Here is a 25,464-nt window from a genome sequence, read left to right on the forward strand (position 1 = left end):
AGGTAAAGACACAGAAGAGATAGGCACTTAATTACAGTCTTATCTTATCCCAGACAGACCACAAACAAACGGAACAAGGCTGACTTACACAGGGATTGATGGCAGGGAAGGACAGGTAGTTCGATAGCACAAGGTGCACCTTGGCTCGGGGACAGGATCAAGCACGGTCCAAGAGATGCAGGGAGGCCTCACAGCGCTCGGAGGGTAGGTCTTGCTTGCTCCAAGCTCAGCGCGCATCTGACGTCACCTCCCTCTTCTTGCGTATGCTCAGCGGGGAGTGACACGCCCTCGGCTGGTTGGCTCCGCCCCAGATGGGACCGGTCCGCCGCTTCCATTGGGTGTGGGGGTTACCGGGCTCCGCCCTTGACGAGGAGCTGACAGGGAGCCCCTATTTGGTAACCCCGTCGAGCACATGTTCGATGGCGGCTCGTTGGGAAGGCCTCATGCCCTCCCAACACCCCCTACCAACCAAGCCGGAGTGAGGACGCGCACTCCCTGTGCACGCCGCCGCCGTTGCTGTTGTTGTTGTTGTTGCTGAACCGTGAGGAAGAGCTGCGGGGAGGTATTGGGAGGTCCTAAACTTCCTAACGGTGCCATACAATCACATTCTGGTGCAACGAAGGGTCAGAATTAATGGAAACGAGTCCTTAACTGACATAGACTAAGAATAACTAGCAAGATGTCCTATAGTTGTCTTACATGAGATGCGGTGAACCTGGGCACAACATTTAATGGGGGAAATAGGGGGAGGTCGGGTCTACAGAGTGTTGTTTACAGAAAATGGGACTAGGGAATGGGGGATTGGGGATAGTTGGGAAGTATTGAGGAAATAGGGGAATATTTACAAGCGGATATGGATGGATGCAAATCCCATATCCGCAACAATATATATATATATATATATATATATATATATATATATATATATATATATATATATATATATACATATATATATATATATATATATATACATATACATATATATATATCTATCTATAATTCCAGTAATCTCTGTGTGTATGTTTGTATGTTTGTATGTTTGTATGTTTGTATGTTTGTATGTCTGTGACCGCTGTTTCTCGACAACCACGGGTCCGATATACTTTAAACTTGCCAGGTATATTGCTGGGGACCCGAGGATGTGCCTTTTCAAGGTTTGAAATTAATCGGACAAGTAGTTACCGAGCTATGGCGATTTAGCCGTTCGCCGTTCGCTTTGGCGTTGCGAATGGACCAAACCATTTCATGTAAATAGAGGGGGGGGGGGGGTTCTGTGGTCGTTGCGAATGGACCAAACCATTTCATGTAAATAGAGGGGGGGGATTGTCACTGTACTCGCAAGCCGTTCGCCGTTCGCTTTGGTGTTGCGAATGGACCAAAACATTTCATGGACCAAACCATTTCATGTAAATAGAGGGGGGGGGGATTGTCACCGTACTCGCACCCACGTATCCACGTACCCACGTACGGGCATTGCACCCACGTACGGGCATGCCCTAGTATATATACATATATATATATATATATATATATATATATATATATATATCAGTTACTATGCGATTTCATACTATCAGTGGTGAACCATCATTAACGTATCCCATCCAGCTGTGCTGTACCTTAATGGGAGCAATAAGTACCATCTGCCACATGGCACATTATCTCTGGTATCCACTCATTATATGGAATCGCCTGGATGCAGCCGGGAGCAACCAATCGAAATACATCTTCAGTTCTCCAGCTTTCAATGAGCCCACGTAATGACGTCACTACCATGTACATATGCTCTGCCTGTCAAGCTCTCAAGAGAACCCTCCGACAGAGCAGAATTTTGATCTTAGTTCAGATACTGTCATAAGTGTATGTAAAACTCACAGTTACCAACCTGGTTTCGCCTTTTTGGGGCTCATCAGGGCAACGCAGTGAGTCCTGCATACACTTATGACTCTGAAAACCTTTTGGTTATACTTATATACCAGTTACTATGTGATTTCATACCATCAGTGGTGAACGGCTATGGTCCATAAATATATATATATATATATATATATATTGTTACGGCCCACGGATAAGGATGTTGGGTTGCCGAGCGGATGGCACCACGGCCTAACAGTTACCCTGACTAACCCGATTCCCGAACGTTGGCCGGATCGCGCCACAGATACTCAATATGGAAAAGACAAAAGCGACACGGATGTGAAGAAGAAGAAGAAGACGAAAAAAAGGTTGAAAATACTACTAAATTTATTCCTACTATATACAGGCTCAAAATAACCAAGGAAGAAGGAAAGATAATAAAAAAATATACAGAAGAATTAGAGACACAGTGCAAATTCCTTATACAAGCTTAATTATATCCCCAGGGACAAAACAAACAGAACAAACTCACGTACACAAAAGGATGGAAAGGCAGGAGGTGGATGGCTGGAGGGAGAGGAAGGTCCAATGGTACTGCAGCACGATCGGCGCGTTTGACCGCCGCCGTTCCTTCGCGGCCCTGCTCCGGAACTGCTGTCAAGGCCCCAAGTTGCTGTGTTGCTTCTGTGGCTGCTGCTGTTGCTGCTGACGTCGCGTGCTTTGCCAGGACTCGTCTGGTCCAACCACACAACTGAACAACGTGCTTGCTTCTTGCCCAACGCTCTTCCTTGGTCCAACTTTGGTGAGCAAGGCGACGAATAGCAGGCTTTGTGCTTCCCTGGATGATCTTTCTTGGACAAGAATCGCTGCTGGATGATCTCCTTTGGACAAGAATCGCTGCTGGATGATCTCTTTTGGACAAGAATCGCTGCTGGATGATCTCCCTTGGACAAGAATCGCTGCTGGATGATCTCCCTTCTCTCTCAGGACCTTGCGCACGCGCTTTTTATAGCGCCTCTGGCGATCAAGCCGCCGGCCTTTAGGACACGCCCATCGGTGTGCTCACCTCGGCCCTGATTGGTCGGCACGGCCCTCTAGCTCCGCCCTTGATGACGATGGGCGGGCACGCCTTTCTTCCCCGACCCGAGCACATGTTCAATGGTGGTTTTGGAGGGGATGTAATTGGCAATCGAGGCTTGCCAATGACGAAAGGGGAAATGGAGGTTTTGGGAATGGGATGATGAATGAAGGGAATCTGTCTTATTTCACTTGGTGCAATGGAGTGTCATCTTAATGGGAGACAAGGCCTTACCCTAATACACATAATAAAGATATAACTATCAACCAGGGGGAAAGCTATGATTGGCTGACGTGTATGCTTTATGGACTAATTATGGGACGCCCTTTGACCTTTACACAACACTGGAGGCAGGAGGGTCCAGAATCAAGCAATATTGCACAACCATTTACTATACAATACAACACAATAAAAAAAAAACATAATCCTCATACCCGCAACACTGCACCCTCCTTCTCTTAGGCACGGCCCGGGCCTATAACTTTAATTTAGTGTGACACGTAGGTGTAGTTCCCTCTACTTTTAACCTGACCCTGAGTGCGACAGTTTTAAAACATAAATAAATATGTCCCGCTGCTCCATTGCACCCTACCTAACAGACTCATGCCCACAGCTAACCGAATTGCGGAATGGTCTTCAAACTATACACTGATGGTGGGGAGCATTATTTACAATGACTCTGCTTTTATTTACAAAACTAACCCAGGACCTGTGATTGTTCTTTCTGGGGTGTGTCAGGGAATAAATATTCATATTGACAATATTGCTAGAATATATCAATGTAATCTTGTTTAAAGTGGAATATGTTTTACTTTACAAAGTAAAAGGAATATGTTTTACTTTACAAGATGAGCCAAGAGCATAGAACTAGAGCTAACAGGTGATCGAGAGAGTTAATTTCAGACAAAATGTGTAACGCTCTTGGACCGCCACCTGTCTATCAAAATAGCCTATGTTCAGTTCACTGCACACAGGCTGCAAATTCTTCCTCAGCAGGTCAGAGCATTTGACCTCTTGAACAGAAATAAGTACTAGCTGGCCAAGAGAGAGCCAAATAAGGTTTTGGATAAAGGAACCAGAGACACCCTGCATGCTCTGCAACATCAAAGGAGTTTGGGGCTTTAAAACCAAGAGAAAGTTGCGATTGGAGAGCTGAGTGGACTGAGCAGAGAGAACTGGGAGAGTGACGGAGAAGCAGTGGACTGGGAGAGTGACTGAACAACTTGAAGACCAGTTGACCTGATCAACCAACTGGAGACTGGTCAACAACTGAACGAGGTTCAACAAAAGACCTACAGAAGGAGCTACAGCCACGACCGACAGAACAACGTCATTAATATCTAATTAGTACATTTAGTGAAATACAGCAAAACTCTCAAAAGTGAATAAAACATTGATTTTGCTATAACGAGTTTCTGGAAGTTTCTGAAGTAGAAAAGCAGTTAAATTTATTATTCTACAAATTGGTGGTCCGTAAGGGAGTCAACTCCACAGAACAAGGTAAGCTTTTGTTTGTTATCTGTGTAGTCTGATGTTAATCTGCGCAAAATTGTTCAGTGTTTGAGTTTTGTGTATTTTTGTTGATATGTGGAAGGTGGAAAAAGCCACGAGGCACACTTCCTCGAGGGAGAACCGCTTGGTCCCTTCGGGGTCTTAAAGGTGTGAAAAGATTTCAGAAGTCATGACGATTAAATTATTTATTTTTTTTAATAATAATAATAAATTGTTTTTTTTGTTTTTTTCTGTAATTTGAAAAAAAAATTTCAGTACATTCTACGAGTGCAAAGAGCCACTAACGAATCCCGGGACATTAGCGAAAAAGGTGCTGCATTCGTCCAGTCATGAAAATATTTTGTGTATAAATATGCTTTTTGTGTATTCATTTGATTTCATACGTGATTCCAGTTTAATGGTCTGCGTCACATATCTGCCCGTTCCTTTTGTATGATGATTCAAATATTGTTGGGTTCCTACGGTTGAGACTTATATAATATATTTTTCCTGTGGTGAGCCTCTTCTTTGATGTGGTCACGAGGGACGAGTCGATATGCTCTCGCACAAGTTGAACAGCGATTTTTAAAAAACGATTATCTGAGGATTTTTTAATAACTAGCGATTTTTGTAAAAAAAAAAAAAACTGCATTTTATACAGTATACAGTGCTAAGGGAAAATCGGCTGGCTTCGATTTTCAAACATAAATTCCCATTGTGCTACAAAAGTGAGTTTAGCATTGTCATAAAGGTTTTCCGTGTCATCTCCAAGTAAGATTTGCACACACTGATGCCGGTAATTGTATCCTGCCACTGGAATGCGTGCAGGCAGGTTGCCCATGGCAACGCTTGGTGTTGCGTCTTGGTCCCTGTCCACTTCTTACATATGGGATCAGAAACGATTTTTTTTTAATGTAACCTCTTTCACCTTCTCCTGCCCTACACCCCCCAGCCAAACACATTTGGGAGACAATTGTAATTACATATGTAAGTTACAGATGAGTATTGGGGAGGTCATACAGGAATTTATTGAAATAAGATACTATGCCATGTGGCAAGGCAATTAACTGGACCCAAACACAAAATTGTACCTGTTTGATGAAACAAAACTTAGATCTGTATATACAGGTAAATGGATTTGGTGACCCTTTCAAGTGGTGAACTAACATCACGTCCTTTCCCTCCCCCCCCCCCCCCCTTTCATTTCCTGTCCCCTCTACCCCAATCCTAAACCCCATCCTGCCATCATCCTCCCCACCAAGTCAGGTTATATTACAGATTGTGAGGCATGTATAGAAATGTGTTGTTGAATAGGATTGTTGATTGTATGGGATTGGATGGGATTGTGGATCCCATATCCCATTGGATCCCATATTGATTTAGCATATCACCTCATTATGTGGTCTTGCTGTGTTTTTTTTTTTGTGTGTGTGGGCATGTGTTTTTGCACCCCTCTTCCCCCCCTCCTCAAACCATGGCCCCAATACTGCTAAAATAATTTGTGAAATGGTACGACAGTTTACATCGTTAGATAATACACAGATGAGTGTATGACTTGCACAGAAGTTCGAGAGGGACAATAGTATCCACCATAAAATCTCTCACAGCCTTGTAAGGGACTCATAAGTGCAGCCAATAATACACAGTTATTTTTAGAAAAATACAATGAGTGTCGTATTTCGCATAGTATTAATACCCCTAAGGGAGCCCCGCCACACCCCCCCAGCCTCATCCCTCCCTTGGCATTCTGCCACTTCTCCTCCTCCCTTCCCCACCCTTCATCATTAATGATCAGTGGTCTTGTTCATTCTCAAAGTTTGTTGAAATGACTGATTATGGTATGACTCTGATTATGGTAATGCATTACAAATTACAATTTTTTTACAATTATAATTTATAATTGCCAATTTACAATAATGGTAAATTTACATTTACAATTTATAATTACAATGATTTACAATGAAAATGGTTTTACAATCATGAAAATTGCTATGATTGTCAGGCATGTCATCATGTCATCATGTCATCATGTCAGGCATGTCATCATTGGGTTTTGATGTCAATCGATTGCATGGGCTTTAAGGATAGCTTTACAGCCCTGCAGGATAAATGCTGTATTACAGGTCACAAAGTTTGTTGGAAGGTTGCACTTTCAGTGTGATTGGATTACATTGGTCAATATTATGAATTAATTGCCATTCATTGGTACGGCATTTCAGGAATCTTACAACATTTTAATTATCAAGCACTTTGGGTACCCAATGAACTGGTTCATATCTGTCTGATCAATTTGGTTGATTGTCTCACAAATGAAGGGTTGAATTGCCTTCAGTGGTTGTTAAACTTGCATTTGTGACCAGACAGGATTGAAAGATATGTCAGATATGATCCAGAGGCAGAACGGTTATTTGTCAATTGACGGAAGGTATGGGTCGAAAGTGACGTCCATGATCAAATACCTCCGCCAGCGGACGGAACTGTTTTGGCAACATTGGGAAAAGGCTTAGGTATAGAGTTATCAGACTGATAAATGTGACTTTTGATATTATTATTTATGATATTTTATTATGTATTATTATTAGAATTTTATTGATTAATATTGATAAATTGATTGAAATTGCATAATTGAATTGAATATGGTCGACCTTGGGTTTGTTTGGGTTTGTTGTTTATTTTTGTGGGTATATATTTTTGTGTATTTTGTATATATTTTCACGACAAATTCCAGTTAACATCCTGCAAAATTTGCTCGTTTTTCTGGCCAAGTCGAAATTGCGTTGAGTTCCTATGGCATGCGCCATTAAAAGCGCCATGTAATGGTTGAGCTCCCTTTATTTCGTTTTGGTCACGCGAATGAACAGACAAAATGACGAATGCTGCGGCTGGAGCAGTAGAAGCGATTTTTCTTTCAATTGTTTAATGATTAGTCGATATTGTTATGACTTATTGTCAATAGGTATACTAAGTGGTCAGGAGGTAGCCTTTTGCTATGTACAGTTTATTTTATTGTTGATTATACCACATAGCTGTGGTGATAAAGGAAATGTTTGTTTTTCAAATAGATGATTATGATATGACCATGGTTATAAAATCATGATGATTATTATGAATGATATCATAGGGTTCCAATGCAGAATGATTGCACGAACTTGGAAAAGAACTTTCAAGCCCTATGGGATAAATTGGGTATTACAAGCGATGGAGTTTCAAAATTTAGCATGATTGAAGGAATTTGACAGTCCCATTTCAGGACATTTACGAAAATTATATTGCCAAGAGATTTGGGTACTATTAAAAGAAAAATGATGAGATATTTTTCCCAAAGAACTTTAATATCTGCCATCCATTTTGGCGATCTCACGAATGAAGGATGAGTTGCCTTTAGTGGTTGCAAAGGAAATTTGTGGAGACCAGGCAAAATGGAAAAATAGGTCAGATATGACCCTAGGACAGAACAGTGATTCGTCAATTGACATGAGGTATGAACCAGAGGTGACGACCGATGAGCTTCGATCTCAGTCAATAGATGGACCTGTCCTGACATCATTGGGGAAAGGGCTTATGCGAGGAGTCATCCAAAATGATTAATTTGATTTATTGATGAATATTGATAAATTAATTGAAATTGAATAATTGAATTGAACTGAATAAATTTAATTGAATAAATTTAACTGAATAAATTGAACTGAATAAATTGAATTGAATATATTGATTGTTTGATTGATAAAAATAGCGGTCTCAAGAAAGAAGCTTTGAGACATTTGCGAAACATCAATGTGCAGACAACCTTGGACGATGAACGAGGTGGTGAGTCTGGTAGTTATTTGTTATATTATATGTGGTTATTTTTGTTTGACCCCCCCTCAACAGGACTTACTGATCCAGACTCATCTGCAACACTGATCAGTGAGATTGGGGTGTGGGAAAAGCCACAGGTAGTACCTGTACCTGTACCTGCCGAAAGACCAGAACAGAGTGCAGCGATTGGTTCTAGTCAACAGAGGACAGGTGAAAGAACTGACCCATTTGAGGTAACTACCCAAGAGGGTGCAATTGGGGCACAGGAACCGACTCAAAGTGGGCAAACGATGCAACCAGCTGCTATACCTTTATCATGCTCTCCATTTCACGATATAAGGAGTAAGGGTCGTGTGATAAATGCCAATCAATCTAACGATCAATGTGATTGGCTAATGAATGATCAAAAGTTGACTCTCTCACAAGGAGGGTTTGAGCAATGTGGTGTTATGAATTTTCCTCAGCGGCAATTTCCAGGGGCAAATCAGCAACAACCAGATCTGATGTATAGACCATGGCAGGTACATCAATTGAAGGCATTGCAGAGTAGTATGCCATCAATCAAAACAGATCCACTTCAATTTGCGGAAGAACTGCGGTTAATGGTGGAAACTCAGTTGCCCACTGCAAGAGATATGGAAATACTTTTGAAGTGGTTAATTCCTAATACCACCACGTTGAGGAACTTAATGCGTGAGGCCAACTGGGTAAATACGGAAGATGGACAGGTAGACATGCCCACGGAGGCTAGAACGGCACAGATACATAAATTGATAGAGGCCATACAAAAATTGCCACCAGTGACGGATTGGAACAAAGTGGTTACATGCAAGCAGAAAACAGGCGAGGATGCTAGCGATTATTTGGACAGATTGCGAGATGTTTTCCGACTATATTCAGGAATAGACCGGGCACAAATTGAAAATGCCTTAAAACCCCTTTTTATTAATGGTCTGTTGCCCAAATTGAAGAATGAAGTGGAAAGACAGTGTATTGCTTGGGAAGGCAAGCCAATTCAAGAAATATTGAATTACGCTTTGCATCATCAGCGGATTCAAGACAGAAATAGTGCTGTAAATGCCGAGAAATTGATGCAACTACAGACTCAAGCCCTGATGACTACGAATCAATGCAATAGGTTTTCTGGGCAACAACGCAACAATGCAGTAGGAGATAACCAGAAAGTGGAGTGGCAACCCAGAAACCAAGAGATGCAGCCTAGAAATACAAGTGAACAGGTGGACAAATCAGCCAATGACAGACATCGATGTTTTAATTGTGGAAATATTGGACACTGGAAACGATGTTGTCCATATTCAAATAGGAAGACGAGTTCATAGGACGAACCAAGATCAAGGGTACCAGTGCTTACCGGTACCTCAGATAACGATTAGGCTTTCATTGCTGCAGATCCCAAATGACGACAGGCCTCAACAGATTAAATCATAAGACCAACATGAATAATTGTTCATGCTTCTTGTCTCAAAAAAAATTTCGGAGCAAGAATGAATTTTACTTTTGCTTATTAGCGAATTAATAATTAATTGATTAAATGCCAAAATTGGATTTTTTTTGGAACATGAATTAAAAGATCCAGAATTAGAGTTCATTCTGGAAGCCTCATATTTGCCAATTATAAATGTCGTTTTAGGGAGTATTTTGGGCGAAACAATTTTTTTACAACAAAACAATTACCAAAGTGTGGAACATTGCTTTGCAAAATTTTTTGGAAACCAAGTGACAAGCGTCACATGATCAGCAGGTGGGCATTTTGGACTATTTTTTTGCATGCTGATAGGTCAGTGGTCGACTGACATGTAAATAGATGTATTGTCAAATTTGGATAAATAATTATTGTAGGACCAAAAAGTGTAATTTCAATGTGACATTATAGGGGTTTTCTAAAAATAAACTTTTTGTCTATTTGTGTATTAGCGTTTCTAACATTAAAGGATAAATTTTACGAAATTGAAATGAAAATTGACACCCATCTTGATCTGTTAATGATGGTTCAAATGCAAACAAATATACATAATGCTTGGGTTTGTGTATGTTTGTGTGTCAATGTTTTTTGTTTTGTGTGTCAATCTTACAAGAATATCCAGAAAATTCGTAAAATAAAATAGGAATATAATTTGATTATGTACATTATCTCTTTTGTCAAGGGAGATGGAATATACAGATTTGATGTGCTAGGTTATGAGTAGCCATTAATTAATAGTAAAATTGTGAGTTTTTTTTTGGGATTCCATTTTTGATAGAATTTATATGAGAATAACAGCTATTTATGGATATGAGCTTCATAAAAAAAATATGAGGGAGTACAAAATTAGCCAAAAAGAGGTCTTACACAGACTTTCCAGAGTACTCTGCTCATGGATTTTTACATATATAAACTTGACCTTTATCAGCATATACATTGTGCTGTATGTATGGATGTGTCTTAGGCATAAATGATATGGGCAGATAGTAAAGACAATTTTGTTGCATTGAACTATTGTGAGTTTTAAAACGAAATGCATTGTGAATCTTAAAACTAAGGGGCAGACGTGAACGCGCTGTTATATATTTTTTACATTCAGAACACGATGTTACGTGTACCTGCAACATATTTTGTTAATCTGCCACACCTATATTGGCATACTGGTGTCAGTAGTATTCACTAAGTTGCATAGGAATGGATGAGCAACAGTTAAGGGGGTATACAACCACTTATTTGGATATTTTCTACAAAAGTAGGGGTTTCAATAAGTGGTAGCTGTACACATGGGATTTATCAAATTAAGTTATGCAGTTTAAACAAAGTTACTGGTAAACAGAAGGGAAATGGATAGTAAATAAATTCTTCAATGCTGGGTAAATTTAATGAGATATTACAAAGACTTATAAGAGCTACTGTTCTTCCTTATAGCAGTGGGAAAAGCGAGAATTAGAACCAAATGAATCTATAAATGAATGTGATAGGGATAATATCCTCAATTTGTGTTACTTATTTGATTGTGGGTAAAGAAATTATTTTATCGTAATGGATTGACAACAGCAGCCTGCAATGTCCTGAGAGTGTGCATCCATGTAATTAGAAATCCCAGATTTGTTTTCATAAACAACATTTTGGTAGAGGTCTTATGTCGACGAGCACTTACTTGGTAGATAAAAAAGGTACTGCATGTTGGCAGCCACTTTTGCGACCATTTAGGCCAAACACATTGAGAGAAAATTGTCGTTCAATACGTAATTTACACATGGCTATTTGTAAAAGGGAAGTTGTTGCGATGGGAAACATTTCTGAAGGTTTATTAAAGTGTTATAATATGACATGTGTCAAGGCAAACTATTGGATGGGAAAATTAGATCTGGTTATAAAATGAATTTGCTGACCCTTTGAAGTTAATTCTTTGAAATTGATTGTTTTACTAGTATTTTGAGTTCACATTGGACATAGTTTGGTAGAGCTTTGTTAAAATCTATGGTTGTGGTATTTTGGAACGAATTCACAGATCATAGGAAGTTGATAACAAAAGAAACAAATATGGACCCCGGGAGATAGGGGCATCTGGATAAGGCAAATAATCAGATTTATGTTACATATTAAGGGATTTTTCTTTAGTCACATTTTAAGAAGTTGTTAGTTTGGTATATAATGTTGAATGTCATTGACATATAATTATGTTATAGGTATGAACAAATACGAGGAGTAGCAGCTGAGATACTCCAATATTTGTTTATTGGATTAGTGGTTATATTGGCAATAGTTTTAGTAGTGGCTTGCTTGAAAACCTTAGTGACGGTGGGTTTGAATAAGATAACAAACAACACTATGATAGTGCAAGCAGCCACAAAAGAGGAAATAAACAAAGCAACAAATGAGGAAATGAATGTGGAACCACAAAAGAGGAAGACTTCTATGGCGACATGAATACTGAGATTCAACGATTGAATCAAGTAATGTTGAAAATGAATACAGTAGGGTGAAAATAAGGGCATAACAACTTGTTGTGAACTATGTCCGTTTTACAAGATCGATGAACTCATATCACTACAAGTTATACTGTTAAAGAAAAACAAAAAGCGGGGAGGACTATGCTAATAACACATTATGCATAGTTTGCTTGTTTGCAAGATTTGTTGGGAATTAGATATTCCTGTTTGTGATTTCAATCATATATACTCATTATTAATGCATTTATTTTCTTTGAAGTTGGGTTACAATACCTGCATGAGTTTAATTTTTGAATTATATGAACCTGAAAGCAATTGTGGATGCTATTCTAAGTTTAGTAGTGAAAAACACATGTCTGATTTGAATATTATTCGTGTGAAGTTGTTATAAAATATAGTGATTTCATGTTACAATGTACCCCATCTGATTCAATCTGTGTGGAGAGCAGATATAAATGTGGCTGAGTAAAGGGAAGATCAGATCACATCCCAAATGGAGTGCTAACGACATCTGGGAAGAAGTTTGAAAGGACAATTTGTGAAAAAAAATGAAGTTAATCCTGGCATACACCCTCTTTCTCAAAGAATGATGAAGAAATACTCCTTTGGAAGATGGATGTTTACCTTCACCAAGGGAAAATTATGTGACCATTTGTCTGGGTCACACTGCAACATATGGAAAAGGGCGATCACTTACTTGTGTTTAAATACCTCGAACATTCATCACATCAGCAATTGCAGGACGACGACATTTTACCTGCAACGTCTACGGGATACGGTGACGTGTGTCATTACTTCACCAACTTCCAGGGAGCCAGCATGGAGCTGCAAGCGAACGGCTGCACCTTTTCCTTCACAACAGCTGTGCACGATTCTGCTGTGTGCTCCTGGTATGGACCATGGACAACTGAGTACCATGGTCCCAACATCATCATTGCGGATGCATCCGGCATCCCTGCTCCACATCTTGTTGACAAATCAACATCACATCAATACTTGCTCCATGCTCACGATGAGTGAGGAGGCAAGTCGACTACAACTGGATGGAGGCCTTGTTCAAATCTACTATGGCTCACAGCAAGAGTGGCAAGGATGCTGCATGGAGAGCAGGGTCAGTCTATGACTCTGCCCAGCTATCAGAACAGCAGAAAATTCTACGCAAATAGTGAAGGTGTGATGAAGACAACAGGAGAAAAATGTTTTATGCTGAAATTTCAAACACAAGTGATCCGCCCCTTTTTTCAAACAAAGAAAGTCAATATTTGATTAAAGGCAAATATTTTGCCAAATGTTGCAGATGCTTTATTATTTTAAATGATGAACTGAAATTATTGCGTTTTGGTGAAGGTGAAATGTTTTGTGATCTTTATGCAAATGAGTTGAATTGAATTATCAACATAGAAAGAGTCAATGAACAAGGAAATGTATTGTGATCAAAATTCTTCCAGAATGACGGTGTATGCCTTAGGAAATTGAATTACCAGATTAGTGGTTTGAATATTTAATGTGGTAATGTTTAGATTAATGGTTAATATAAACATAAAAGAAAAACTGGGGATTGTCAGGGAATAAATATTCATATTGACAATATTGCTAGAATATATCAATGTAATCTTGTTTAAAGTGGAATATGTTTTACTTTACAAAGTAAAAGGAATATGTTTTACTTTACAAGATGAGCCAAGAGCATAGAACTAGAGCTAACAGGTGATCGAGAGAGTTAATTTCAGACAAAATGTGTAACGCTCTTGGACCGCCACCTGTCTATCAAAAATAGCCTATGTTCAGTTCACTGCACACAGGCTGCAAATTCTTCCTCAGCAGGTCAGAGCATTTGACCTCTTGAACAGAAATAAGTACTAGCTGGCCAAGAGAGAGCCAAATAAGGTTTTGGATAAGGGAACCAGAGACACCCTGCATGCTCCGCAACATCAAAGGAGTTTGGGGCTTTAAAACCAAGAGAAAGTTGCGATTGGAGAGCTGAGTGGACTGAGCAGAGAGAACTGGGAGAGTGACGGAGAAGCAGTGGACTGGGAGAGTGACTGAACAACTTGAAGACCAGTTGACCTGATCAACCAACTGGAGACTGGTCAACAACTGAACGAGGTTCAACAAAAGACCTACAGAAGGAGCTACAGCCACGACCGGCAGAACAACGTCATTAATATCTAATTAGTACATTTAGTGAAATACAGCAAAACTCTCAAAAGTGAATAAAACATTGATTTTGCTATAACGAGTTTCTGGAAGTTTCTGAAGTAGAAAAGCAGTTAAATTTATTATTCTACAGGGGAGACAGTCTGCTCTGCATCGATGCACCATGAAAGCACCCAAAACGCACCAAAGCACCCTCAAGCACCAATCGGTGCACAGTCATCACTGTTCATCAATAAAAATAAACCAACAACCCCTAAACCTGCAGGTGGTCTCTTGCTCTTCGGCTCCCTCTGCTGGCTATTATTATTTTCCTGGTGTTGGCATCTTCCTTTGCTGGCGGCCTATTTGCACTATTAAAATAGACACAACGTGTCCATTTTTATTTATTTTATTTATGGCCCACAGGGCCGACTAGTGTGGTTCACCTGTGGGGCATCGGTGCCCTGTGATCAAGGTCCGCCAGCAAGATTTCGGGCCTTCATGGCCGGTTCCAGCAGAGGGGCCATGCCCCAACCCATGGGGTCCATAAGTGGTGCTCGGCCACAGACATGTGGTCCATAATGTGGTGCAACGATGCAGACAGCTGGGTCTGGGAGTTCCGGGCGCACAATGGCGGACTCACGCACGCTCCCCTCGGCGCCCAGTGGCGCACAGGTCCTCATGTGGGAGACAAAGGGGGGGAAAGACAGATGAGTGAGGGGTAAGGTCACAAGGGTACACATCAATAAGGCAATGCAAGGCGAAGTGCGTACGGAGAGCGAAGTGAGAAAGCTCGTCCCTTCCGTACGTCACCCCCCCTGTCACCTACACTACCCTTGCCCTTACCCCATATTTACAAAAATTTACACATTTACCAATTCGTCGCTGATGTCACGTCTTCCCCATATTTCCCCTATACCAAATTCGTTCCCACAATCCCTCTATCCAAAATTTGCCATCACCGCATTCGTCATCAATCCTCATAGGGAGGGAGAGATGGAACATCAAAGCACAATGTCACACCCACGTCATGATGCGTCTCACATTCCAAACATTTGGATCAAAAATAATAAAACAACCTGGCATGGTGTGGAGGTACGTCATCCCAGGTGAGTGGATGTAGATGGTGCAAGGAGATTTTCATCCTAACTATCCTCTAAATGACATTAACACACTTTACACTACCCGGGGTCTTTCCCTGCAAATCCATTGGCCAACTTACACTATGGGTTCTAAAAACCAATTCCCATTGACCAAACTGTGGTGCTTCTCAATTTGGGGTCTCACTCCCCCGATGCAACTCCTTGTGCCCTTGCACAATTTCCAGGCTGGGTCGTGTAGCTCTCCCAGCAGGCCTACCCCCCTGCACACCTCCACCACTGCAGTTGCCACCCGAGCTTACCTAGCTCCTCACCCTAACCTATCTAATTGGGGAAGGCCCCTCCTGGCTCTGTCACCCCTCGGTGCCCTCTGGCACTGGGCTACCCGGGTCCGTCCTCCGGATCCTCGGGCCCCATCCACAACAACTCTACCGGCTCCCAGAGCCCACCTGCGGCCTCACCTGGCCGACATCCACAGTGGTGGAGTGCCCAAACCAACTACACACACTAACAGGCTACACGCCCAGCCATTTCCACAACACTAATGCACCCATCCAAATACCATTCTTTCACCCGCACCACAGATGCCAATATCCAACCACAATTTACCTATACCCTCCACCTAACACTTGCACTACCCTCCCCGGGTATTCGTGATGGGGGTCCATCCTTCCCCCATTCACACCTTCGCACCATCCACTCCACTCCATATTTTCCACCATACTCACTCCACGACCATCCATTCCAATACTCCATATATTCCACACTCCATGTATTCCACACTCCATGTATTCCACACAAACATTCTCCATACACCTGTTGTTGCACACCTGTGCAATCTTACCTGGTGCCACCTGCACCCTCCTTCCTTCCTGGACCATTTGGTCAGCACAACTCACATCACTCTCATTCACTCATACACTGCTCCATCCACCTGTCCAGTTGCACACCTGTGCAAACTCACCTGTTCCTCACACACGGCATCATCTAATCTACCTGGTGCCCTGCTAACTTAGTGCTCCCCGTCTTCCCTTTAAACTAAGCACATAGCACGTCATTATCATCCACACTAATCTACCTGCGTCCCCACTACAGGTATCATTGTCACTAACTAATCTTAACGTTACCTATTGTCATCTTCTCTAGATCCCTACACATTATATCTTAACCCTCCCGGGCTAGTTTTCACTGCCAAACCCCATAAATCTAGTGCTCCTTTGCCAAACACTATCCTCATCATCACAGTATTCTCACTAGTGCCTCTCGGTGCGCCAATTCACTTCTAAAGCTCGGCTTCGTAACCCCGAGCAATGAATTCGGGTTGTTTGGTGCCAGCGGCTGGATGCGTCCGGCATTCGGTGCAGGGAAGGACGCTTACCCGGGCCGAGATCCCACGCAACACCTCGGCACGGAGCCATCCAATGGCCCGATCTCGACCTACCGGAACGCCTCAACAAAAAGGGGTCGCCATGACGACCCTTCCTATCGGGCTGCCCGCTCCGCCTAGTGGAGCACGGACGCGGCCGTTCAAAGCACGGCCCGGCGTGGATCACGTACGGCGGTTCTTTCGAAACCGCCGTGGTTCGGATCCCCGCTGGTCCTCGCGGCACGCGAAGCTGCCCGGCACGCACCCAGGGCCCGATTCGGCTATAAGTCGCTCTAACCGCTAACCCGGTTACCGTCGATGCTTCACCTGCATGCTCACACGCATACGCTACCCCTTTCACCCTCACCGAGCTCGGTGCTCCAACGCCGCCCGTACACCCGCATACTTCGTCATTGCACTCGTTCTTTCGCTCACAGACCTGGTCACACACCTGACCACCGCACACCTTTGCACACCCTCGTCGTTCGCACACCTCACCAACACACCTCTTCGCGCCCCCTTCTCGGTCACCTCCTCGGTGACAACCACAGGTGTGCTCTCACTTGCACACCCAACCACGTGCCTCACTACTAATTCCAGTGTGCATTCCCATACGCGTTCTACCATTCCAGGTGTGCATCCCTCCAATCCAGGTGTACATCCTCTCTCACCTGCCACAACCAACTCACGCTCCGTGTCACTCTTACTACTCTCACCTCCACACTCGGTCGCGCACCTACCCTTACTCTTGACAGCGTACTCTGTACTCATGCACCCGTCCGTTACACACCTTTCTCGCGCACACTCTCCTGTTACACCCTCCGTAACACTCATCACAGGCGTGCATTCTTTCTTACTCTTGACAGCGCACTCTTCCCTCATGCACCCGTCCGTTACACACCTTTCTCGCGCATCCTCTAGCGCACGCTCTCCCGTTACTTCTTCCGTAACACTCACCACAGGCGTGCACTCTCTCGTTACATCCTCTGTAACACTCCCCACTACGCGCTTCCATGTGCTCCCTCGCACACGCGCTACGACCGACTCACTCTCGACAGCACACTCACTCCTCGGCGTGCACTTTTTCCTCCCACACCCCAGAGTCGGACATTCTCACACACCTCCTCCTTCGCACACCGTACCTGTTGCACACTTCACCAACGGCCTCTCACGAACACCCGGGTCCAAATCAACCCCCAAGCCGACTGAAGCTCCCCTCACATCATATACATTTCCGTATATATCGCCACTCACCTTGGCACCTCGTCTCCGCACCTCCTTCGCCACCTGCAAACTCTTTATTTGGTTAGCGAGCACATCATCACGATTTGAGCACTGACCTTGTACATATTCCATCACCTCCTCCTGTATTTCTCTCTTAGTTTCTGTCCGTCTCTTCTTAATTTCACTCACCCCCTCTTCCACCTCCTTTAACTTTTGCTTCACCTCTTTTATCTCCCGGTGCGTCTCCTCAATCTCATCCTCTAAGGCTACCGTGACCGTCTCTATGTGCGTCCTCACCTCCCGATCCTTCGTCTCCATTACTTCTGTCACCTCGTCCAACCTCGTTGTCAGTCCCTCACGTACCATCTGACATTGCCTCTGTGTCGCTATTAAGTCATTTTTTATGTCGTTTTGTGTCGCTTTTAACCCTCCTAGTACCGCAGTGTTCCTTTGAACCTGCTCCACTAACTCCGTCTGTCCCACCGTCAGCTGTTCCACCTCCTCCGTCAGGTCCTCTATGCCCCCTTGTAACTTCGCCGTATTATTCCTCACCTCTTTCTCCATACGCTTTTCACCTCGCTTTACCTCCTCGCGTACCCCCGAGACCTCCTCGCTTACACCTCGTCGTATCTCCTCCTTCATCTCCTCCCTCTCTTTTGTAGATGCCACCCTCATCTGTCCCAATTCATCCCTCTGAGCATCCAATTTGGTTTCTACCCCGATTTTCACCTCCTCTATCTGCTCTCCCATTTGTTTAATTTCTCGGGCGGATTGCTCCCCTATTTCCCGCAATTTGTTTTCCATCTTGTTTTCTAACCCCTCTAACCCATCTTTCACCCCCTCTATCTGATTGTCTAACCCCTCAAATTTCTTGTCTAACCCCTCAAATTCCTTGTCTAACCCCTTAAAATTATTGTCTCACCCCTCAAATTTCTTGTCTAACCCCTTAAAATTATTGTCTAACCCCTCAAATTTAGCTTCTAGCCGTTCCCCCATTTTGTCCATAAGGGTCCCCATTTGCAGGAAAAAAAGGTTCGAATCCACCGGCGGCGCTGCTACGGTCACGGGCGCGGTCGCCGTAGCCATGTGCGACGCGCCATTTTGCGCGCCCGTAACCTCGTGCGCGAGAGCGCCATTTTGCGTGCCTGAAACCTCCTCAACCACCTCCTCATTGCCCTCCTCCATATACATTTCCCCGAGGTCCTGGGTCGATTCTACCCCGTCTATCTCTCCCACCGACATCCCGTCGCCTTGACCAGCCATGGCGCGATTTCAAAATGCCGGTTTTGTAAAACAAAACAAATTTCAGTAGCTCATAATTTTGAGCGCGTTAAGCGCGCTTCGGGTCCATTCCCGCTCCCGACACCAATTGTTAGAGCCAATTGTACAATTGGTGTTCCAAAATTTGGGCTAAATAAATTTAGTCCCAGGTCCGAATCCGACACTCCTGACACCAATTGTTACGGCCCGCGGATAAGGATGTTGCTTTGCCGAGCGGATGGCACTGCGGCCTAAAAGTTACCCCGACTAACCCGATTCCCGAACGTTGGCCGGATCGCACCACAGATACTCAATATGGAAAAGACAAAAGCGACACGGATGTGAAGAAGAAGAAGAAGACAAAAAAAAGGTTGAAAATACTACTAAATTTATTCCTACTATATACAGGCTCAAAATAACCAAGGAAGAAGGAAAGATAATAAAATAATATACAGAAGAATTAGAGACACAGTGCAAATTCCTTATACAAGCTTAATTAAATCCCCAGGGACAAAACAAACAGAACAAACTCATGTACACAAAAGGATGGAAAGGCAGGAGGTGGATGGCTGGAGGGAGAGGAAGGTCCAATGGTACTGCAGCACGATCGGCGCGTTTGACCGCCGCCGTTCCTTCGCGGCCCTGCTCCGGAACTGCCGTCAAGGCCCCAAGTTGCTGTGTTGCTGCTGTGGCTGCCGCTGTTGCTGCTGACGTCACGTGCTTTGCCAGGACTCGTCTGGTCCAACCACACAACTGAACAATGTGCTTGCTTCTTGCCCAACTCTCTTCCTTGGTCCAACTTTGGCGAGCAAGGCGACGAATAGCAGGCTTTGTGCTTCCCTGGATGATCTTTCTTGGACAAGAATCGCTGCTGGATGATCTCCTTTGGACAAGAATCGCTGCTGGATGATCTCTTTTGGACAAGAATCGCTGCTGGATGATCTCCCTTGGACAAGAATCGCTGCTGGATGATCTCCCTTCTCTCTCAGGACCTTGCGCGCGCGCTTTTTATAGCGCCTCCGGCGATCAAGCCGCCGGCCTTTAGGACACGCCCATCGGTGTGCTCACCTCGGCCCTGATTGGTCGGCACAGCCCTCTAGCTCCGCCCTTGATGACGATGGGCGGGCACGCCTTTCTTCCCCGACCCGAGCACATGTTCAATGGTGGTTTTGGAGGGGATGTAATTGGCAATCGAGGCTTGGCAATGACGAAAGGGGAAATGGAGGTTTTGGGAATGGATATGATGAATGAAGGGAATCTGTCTTATTTCACTTGGTGCAATGGAGTGTCATCTTAATGGGAGACAAGGCCTTACCCTAATACACATAATAAAGATATAACTATCAACCAGGGGGAAATCTATGATTGGCTGACGTGTATGCTTTATGGACTAATTATGGGACGCCCTTTGACCTTTACACAACACTGGAGGCAGGAGGGTCCAGAATCAAGCAATATTGCACAACCATTTACTATACAATACAACACAATATAAAAAAAACATAATCCTCATATCCGCAACAATATATATATATATATATATATATATATATATATATATATATATATATATATATATATATATTGTTACAGACACGACTTTGATGTTATGGTGGGCCGAGCGGAATGGCCGCCGTGTCCGCACAAGTTACCCGATTATACTCGAACGTTGCCGAGTCGCGCTACGCTAAATCAATGAAGGAAAAGGACACAACGGCTGGGATTAAAATGACACGACACCAGGGATACGGTTCTCAAGACCTCCGGAGGAGGTTATATTAGAGCGGAAGGTCAGATTACAACGACAAGAGGGACAGCATAGAAAGGCAGGCACTTAGACACACTCTTATATTAGCCCCGACAGACGACAGATAAACGGGACAAAACTGACTCACACGGGGATTGATGGCAAGGAGGGGCAGGTCTTCGATGGCTCAAGGTGCACCTTGGCTCAGGGGCAAAATCGACCCGGTCCAGTCCAAAGATGCGAGAGGTCTCACTCAGCGCTTGGAGGTGGTGACTTGTCTTCTCAAGCTGGGGGCGCATCTCATGTCACGTCCGGTAAGTGGCTGCGTATATCCGGCGGGGAGTGACACGCCCTCGGCTCGTTAGCTCCGCCCCAGATGGAATCGGTCCGCCCTTCTTATTGGGTGCGGGGGGGTTACCGGCTCCGCCCCTGACGAGGAGCTGACAGCCGGCCCCTTCGTGGTAACCCCGTGGAGCGCATGGGCAATGGCGGCTAACCACGCCGGTGTGAGGACGCACACTCCCCGCGCCGCGCCGCCCCCAATCTCCTCTGTTGTTGTAGTTGTAGTTGTAGTTGTTGTTGTTGTTGTAGTTGTTGTAGTTTCATGGGGAAGAAGATGGGAGGAGGTATGGGAAGGTCCTAAACTCACTACTGGTGCCATATAATCACATTCTGGTGCAACGAAGAGTCAGAATTAATGGAAACGAGTCCTTAACTGACATAGACTAAGAATAACTAGCAAGATGTCCGAAAGTTGTCTACGTGAGATGCGGTGGACCTGGGCACGACATTTAATGGGGGAAAACGGGGAAGGTCGGTTCTACAGAGTGTTATTTACAGGCAATGGGACTAGGGAATGGGGGATTGGGGATAGTTGGGGAGTATTGGGGAAATAGGGGAGTATTTACAAGCGGATATTGAGGCCAAGTCCCATATCAGCAACAATATATATACTGTATATAATAATAATAATAATGCATTTATTTTATATAGCGCTTTTCAGGAAGCCCAAAGACGCTTTGACAGAGTGCAAAACATAATGCATAGCAAAACATAAAAACAATTGCAAAAAAAGAAGAATCAATAGGGAAATATTCAAAGCACAAAGGAGGGAGAAGGAGAGGAGATAGTCAGGGGTTAGATGCTGTGGGTTAAATGTTGAATGCAGTGTTGAACAGGTGGGTCTTGAGTGATGTTTTGAATGTGGTGAGTGAGGAGGAGTCTCTGATGGTGTGAGGTAGCGAGTTCCAGAGGGTGGGAGCAGCGATGGAGAAGGCCCTGTCCCCCCAGGATCTAAATTTGGTCCGGATGGGGGGGTCAGGAGGTTGGTACCAGCAGAGCGGAGGTTGCGGGTGGGAGTGTGTCTGGAGAGGAGGTCAGCCAGGTAGGATGGGGCCAGGTTATGGAGGGCTTTGTAGGTCAAGAGGAGGATTTTGTACTGGATTCTCTGGGAGATGGGGAGCCAGTGAAGCTTGTAAAGGACGGGGGTGATGTGGTCACGGGTCCGGGAATGGGTGAGTAGACGGGCAGCGGAGTTCTGAATGTATTGGAGTTTATTGGTGATTGTTGAGGGTGAACCATAAAGGAGGCTATTGCAGTAGTCCAGACGGGAAGTGATGAAGGCGTGGATGAGGGTTTCTGCAGCCACGGAGGAGAGGGATGGACGGAGACGGGCGATGTTTTTCAGGTGAAAGAAGGCTGTCTTTGTGATCTGTTTAGTGTATTTGTCGAAGGAGAGGGTTTGGTCAAAGATGATGCCAAGATTCCGGATGTGAGGGGAGGTGGATACTGGGAAACCGTCGATGTTGAGGGCAAAGTTATGGGTGGACTTGGTGAGCGTTTTTGGGCCAATGATGATTATTTCAGATTTATCACAGTTAAGTTTGAGGAAGTTGATTTGAAGCCAGGATTTTATTTCAGTGATGCAGTTTGTCAGGATAGAGTGGGTGGCGGTGGAGATGGACTTGGTGGAGATGAAAAGCTGGATGTCATCGGCGAAGCAGTGGAATTGGAGACCATGACGGCGGATTAAGTGACCGAGGGGGGACAGGTAAAGGATGAAGAGGAGGGGGCCAAGAACTGAACCTTGGGGGACACCTTGGGGGAGGGGAGCAGTAGGGGATTTGCAGTTATTGATGGAGATGAACTGACGTCTGTCAGAGAGGTATGATTTAATCCAAGAGAGGGCAGTGCCGGTAATGTTAAAGGTGGTTTCAAGTCGGGTGAGGAGGATGGTGTGATCGATGGTGTCAAAGGCGGCGCTGAGGTCGAGGAGGATGAGAATGTTGAGGTTGCCAGCGTCAGAGGAGAGGAGAAGGTCGTTGGTGATTTTGAGGAGAGCAGTTTCAGTACTGTGGTTGGAGCGGAATCCGGATTGGAATGTTTCATACAGGTTATTGGCAGAGAGGTGATGTTTGAGTTGAGTGGCTACAGCGCATTCCAAAACCTTTGACAGAAAGGGTAGGTTGGAGATGGGTCTGAAGTTATTTAGGGTGTCAGGGTTTAGTCCAGGTTTTTTCAGAATGGGGGTAACAGCAGCAATTTTGAGGGATGGTGGGACAATGCCTGTAGACAGGGAGGAGTTTATTGTTGCAATGATAAGTGGAGAGAGAGCAGGAAGGGAGGCCTTGACAAAGCTGGAGGGGATGGGGTCAAGAGTGCAGGTGGCAGTTTTCATTCCGATGAGGAGTTCAGAGAGGTCAGTAGGGGAGACTGGGGAGAATTGAGACAGGGGATGGCAGGATAAGGGGGGGCAGGCGGTTTGAGGGGGAGCGGGTGCGGCGGTGGTCAAGCTGTTGTAGATGTTTTCAATTTTGCGTTGGAAGAATGAAAGGAAGGAGATGCAGTTGTCTATTGTGAATGACTGGGTGGTGGTGTTCAGGGGGCTGAGGAGTTTGTTTATTGTAGAGAAGAGTGCTTTTGGGTTTCCGGAGCCAGAGTGGATAATTTGAGAGTAGTAGGCGGAGCGGGCGCGGGAGAGGGCATCTTTATAGTGTTGTATGTGGTCCTTGTAGGCCTGGGAGTGAACTGTGAGACCTGTTTTATTGCGGAGTCTTTCAAGTTGGCGAGCACGAGTTTTCATCAGGCGGAGTTCAGGGGTAAACCAGGGAGCAGAATGGGTGAAAGAAACTGTTTTGGTTTTTATAGGCACAAGTTGGTCAAGGCAGGAGGAGAGAGTGTGGTTGTAGTAGTCAGTGAGGTCAGAAGGGGTGTGGAGGTCAACGAAGGGAGAAGTGGACATTTTTTCAGAGAGGGTCGATGAGAATGAGGTAGGTGAAAGAGCGTTTAGCTTACGGAAGTTGATAGTGCGATAATGCCTTGGTGCTGGGGTGGGGATGTTGATGGTCAGAGTGATGGCTAGGTGGTCAGAGAGAGTGAGGTCGGAGCCAGAGAGATGGTGCAAAATTAGTCCAGTAGAGCAGACAAGGTCCAAAATGTGACCACGGTTATGGGTAGGAAAGTTGACATGTTGAGTGAGGTTAAAGCAGGTGAGTAAATCAGTGAAGTCAGTGGTTAGCGTGGAGTCAGTGGAGTCCATGTGGATATTGAAATCACCAAGGAGGAGGATTGAGGGGGAGAGGGAACATAGCTGGGTCAGAAAGTAGGAGAAGTCAGACAGGAATGATGGGTGTGGTTTGGGAGGGCGGTAGACAACAGCCATGACTGACTGTGTGTGACCAGAGAGTTTAAAAGCCAGGTGTTCAAATGATGGAGCAGATGAGATGGAGATGAGGTTGGTCTTGATGTCTTGTCGGTGAATAACGGCAATTCCACCACCTCGGCCCTCCGAGCGTGGTTTATTGATGTAAGAATATCCATTGGGTGTGGTGAGGTTGAGCGTGTAGTAGTCCAGTGGTTGTTGCCAGGTCTCAGTGAGACAGAGAAAGTCCAGTTTATTTTCCAGGATGTAGTCGTTCAGGATGAGGCATTTGTTGTTGAGGGATTGAGGCATTGAGGCATTTGTTATATACTAGGGCATGCCCGTACTATATATATATTTAAAATTATATCCCCCCCCTCTATTTACATGAAATGGTTTGGTCCATTCGCAAAGCCAAAGCGAACGGCTTGCGAGTACGGTAGAACCCCCCCCCCCCCCCCCTCTATTTACATGAAATGGTTTGGTCCATTCGCAAAGCCAAAGCGAACGGCGAACGGCTAAATCGCCATAGCTCGGTAACTACTTCTCCGATTAATATGAAACCTTGAAAAGGCACATCCTCAGGTCCCCAGCAATATACCTGGCAAGTTTCAAGTATATCGGACCCGTGGTTGTCGAGAAACAGCGGTCACAGACACACAGACACACAGACACACACACATACACACAGACACACACACATACACACACACATACACACAGAGATTACTGGAATTATAGATAGATAGATATATATATGTTCAATGTTGACCCCATTGTTGTGGGCTGCAGCAATGTTCAATGTTGACCCCATTGACCTGGGGT

The 25,464-nt window shown here is 44.4% G+C and overlaps 1 protein-coding gene across 5 annotated transcripts in view; it reads left to right on the top strand.

The window, feature by feature from the left end:
• The window catches only part of LOC137430269 (progranulin), a 107,952-nt gene that overhangs the window by 37,145 nt on the left and 45,343 nt on the right, over positions 1 to 25,464 (top strand). For 2 of the 5 annotated variants that reach the window (XM_078780495.1, XM_078780496.1), the window contains exon 1: positions 24,707 to 24,732. The exons of the other annotated variants lie outside the window; for them this stretch is intronic. In XM_078780495.1, coding sequence (XP_078636621.1) covers positions 24,722 to 24,732 — 11 coding nt within the window. In that variant the 5' untranslated portion in view covers positions 24,707 to 24,721. Of the gene's footprint in view, positions 1 to 24,706; positions 24,733 to 25,464 lie in introns of those variants that run through there. 5 annotated transcript variants of the gene reach the window in all.

Source organism: Myxine glutinosa, chromosome 6, assembly GCF_964187855.1.
Source record: "Myxine glutinosa chromosome 6, kmMyxGlut1.1, whole genome shotgun sequence".
Taxonomy (NCBI): domain Eukaryota; kingdom Metazoa; phylum Chordata; class Myxini; order Myxiniformes; family Myxinidae; genus Myxine; species Myxine glutinosa.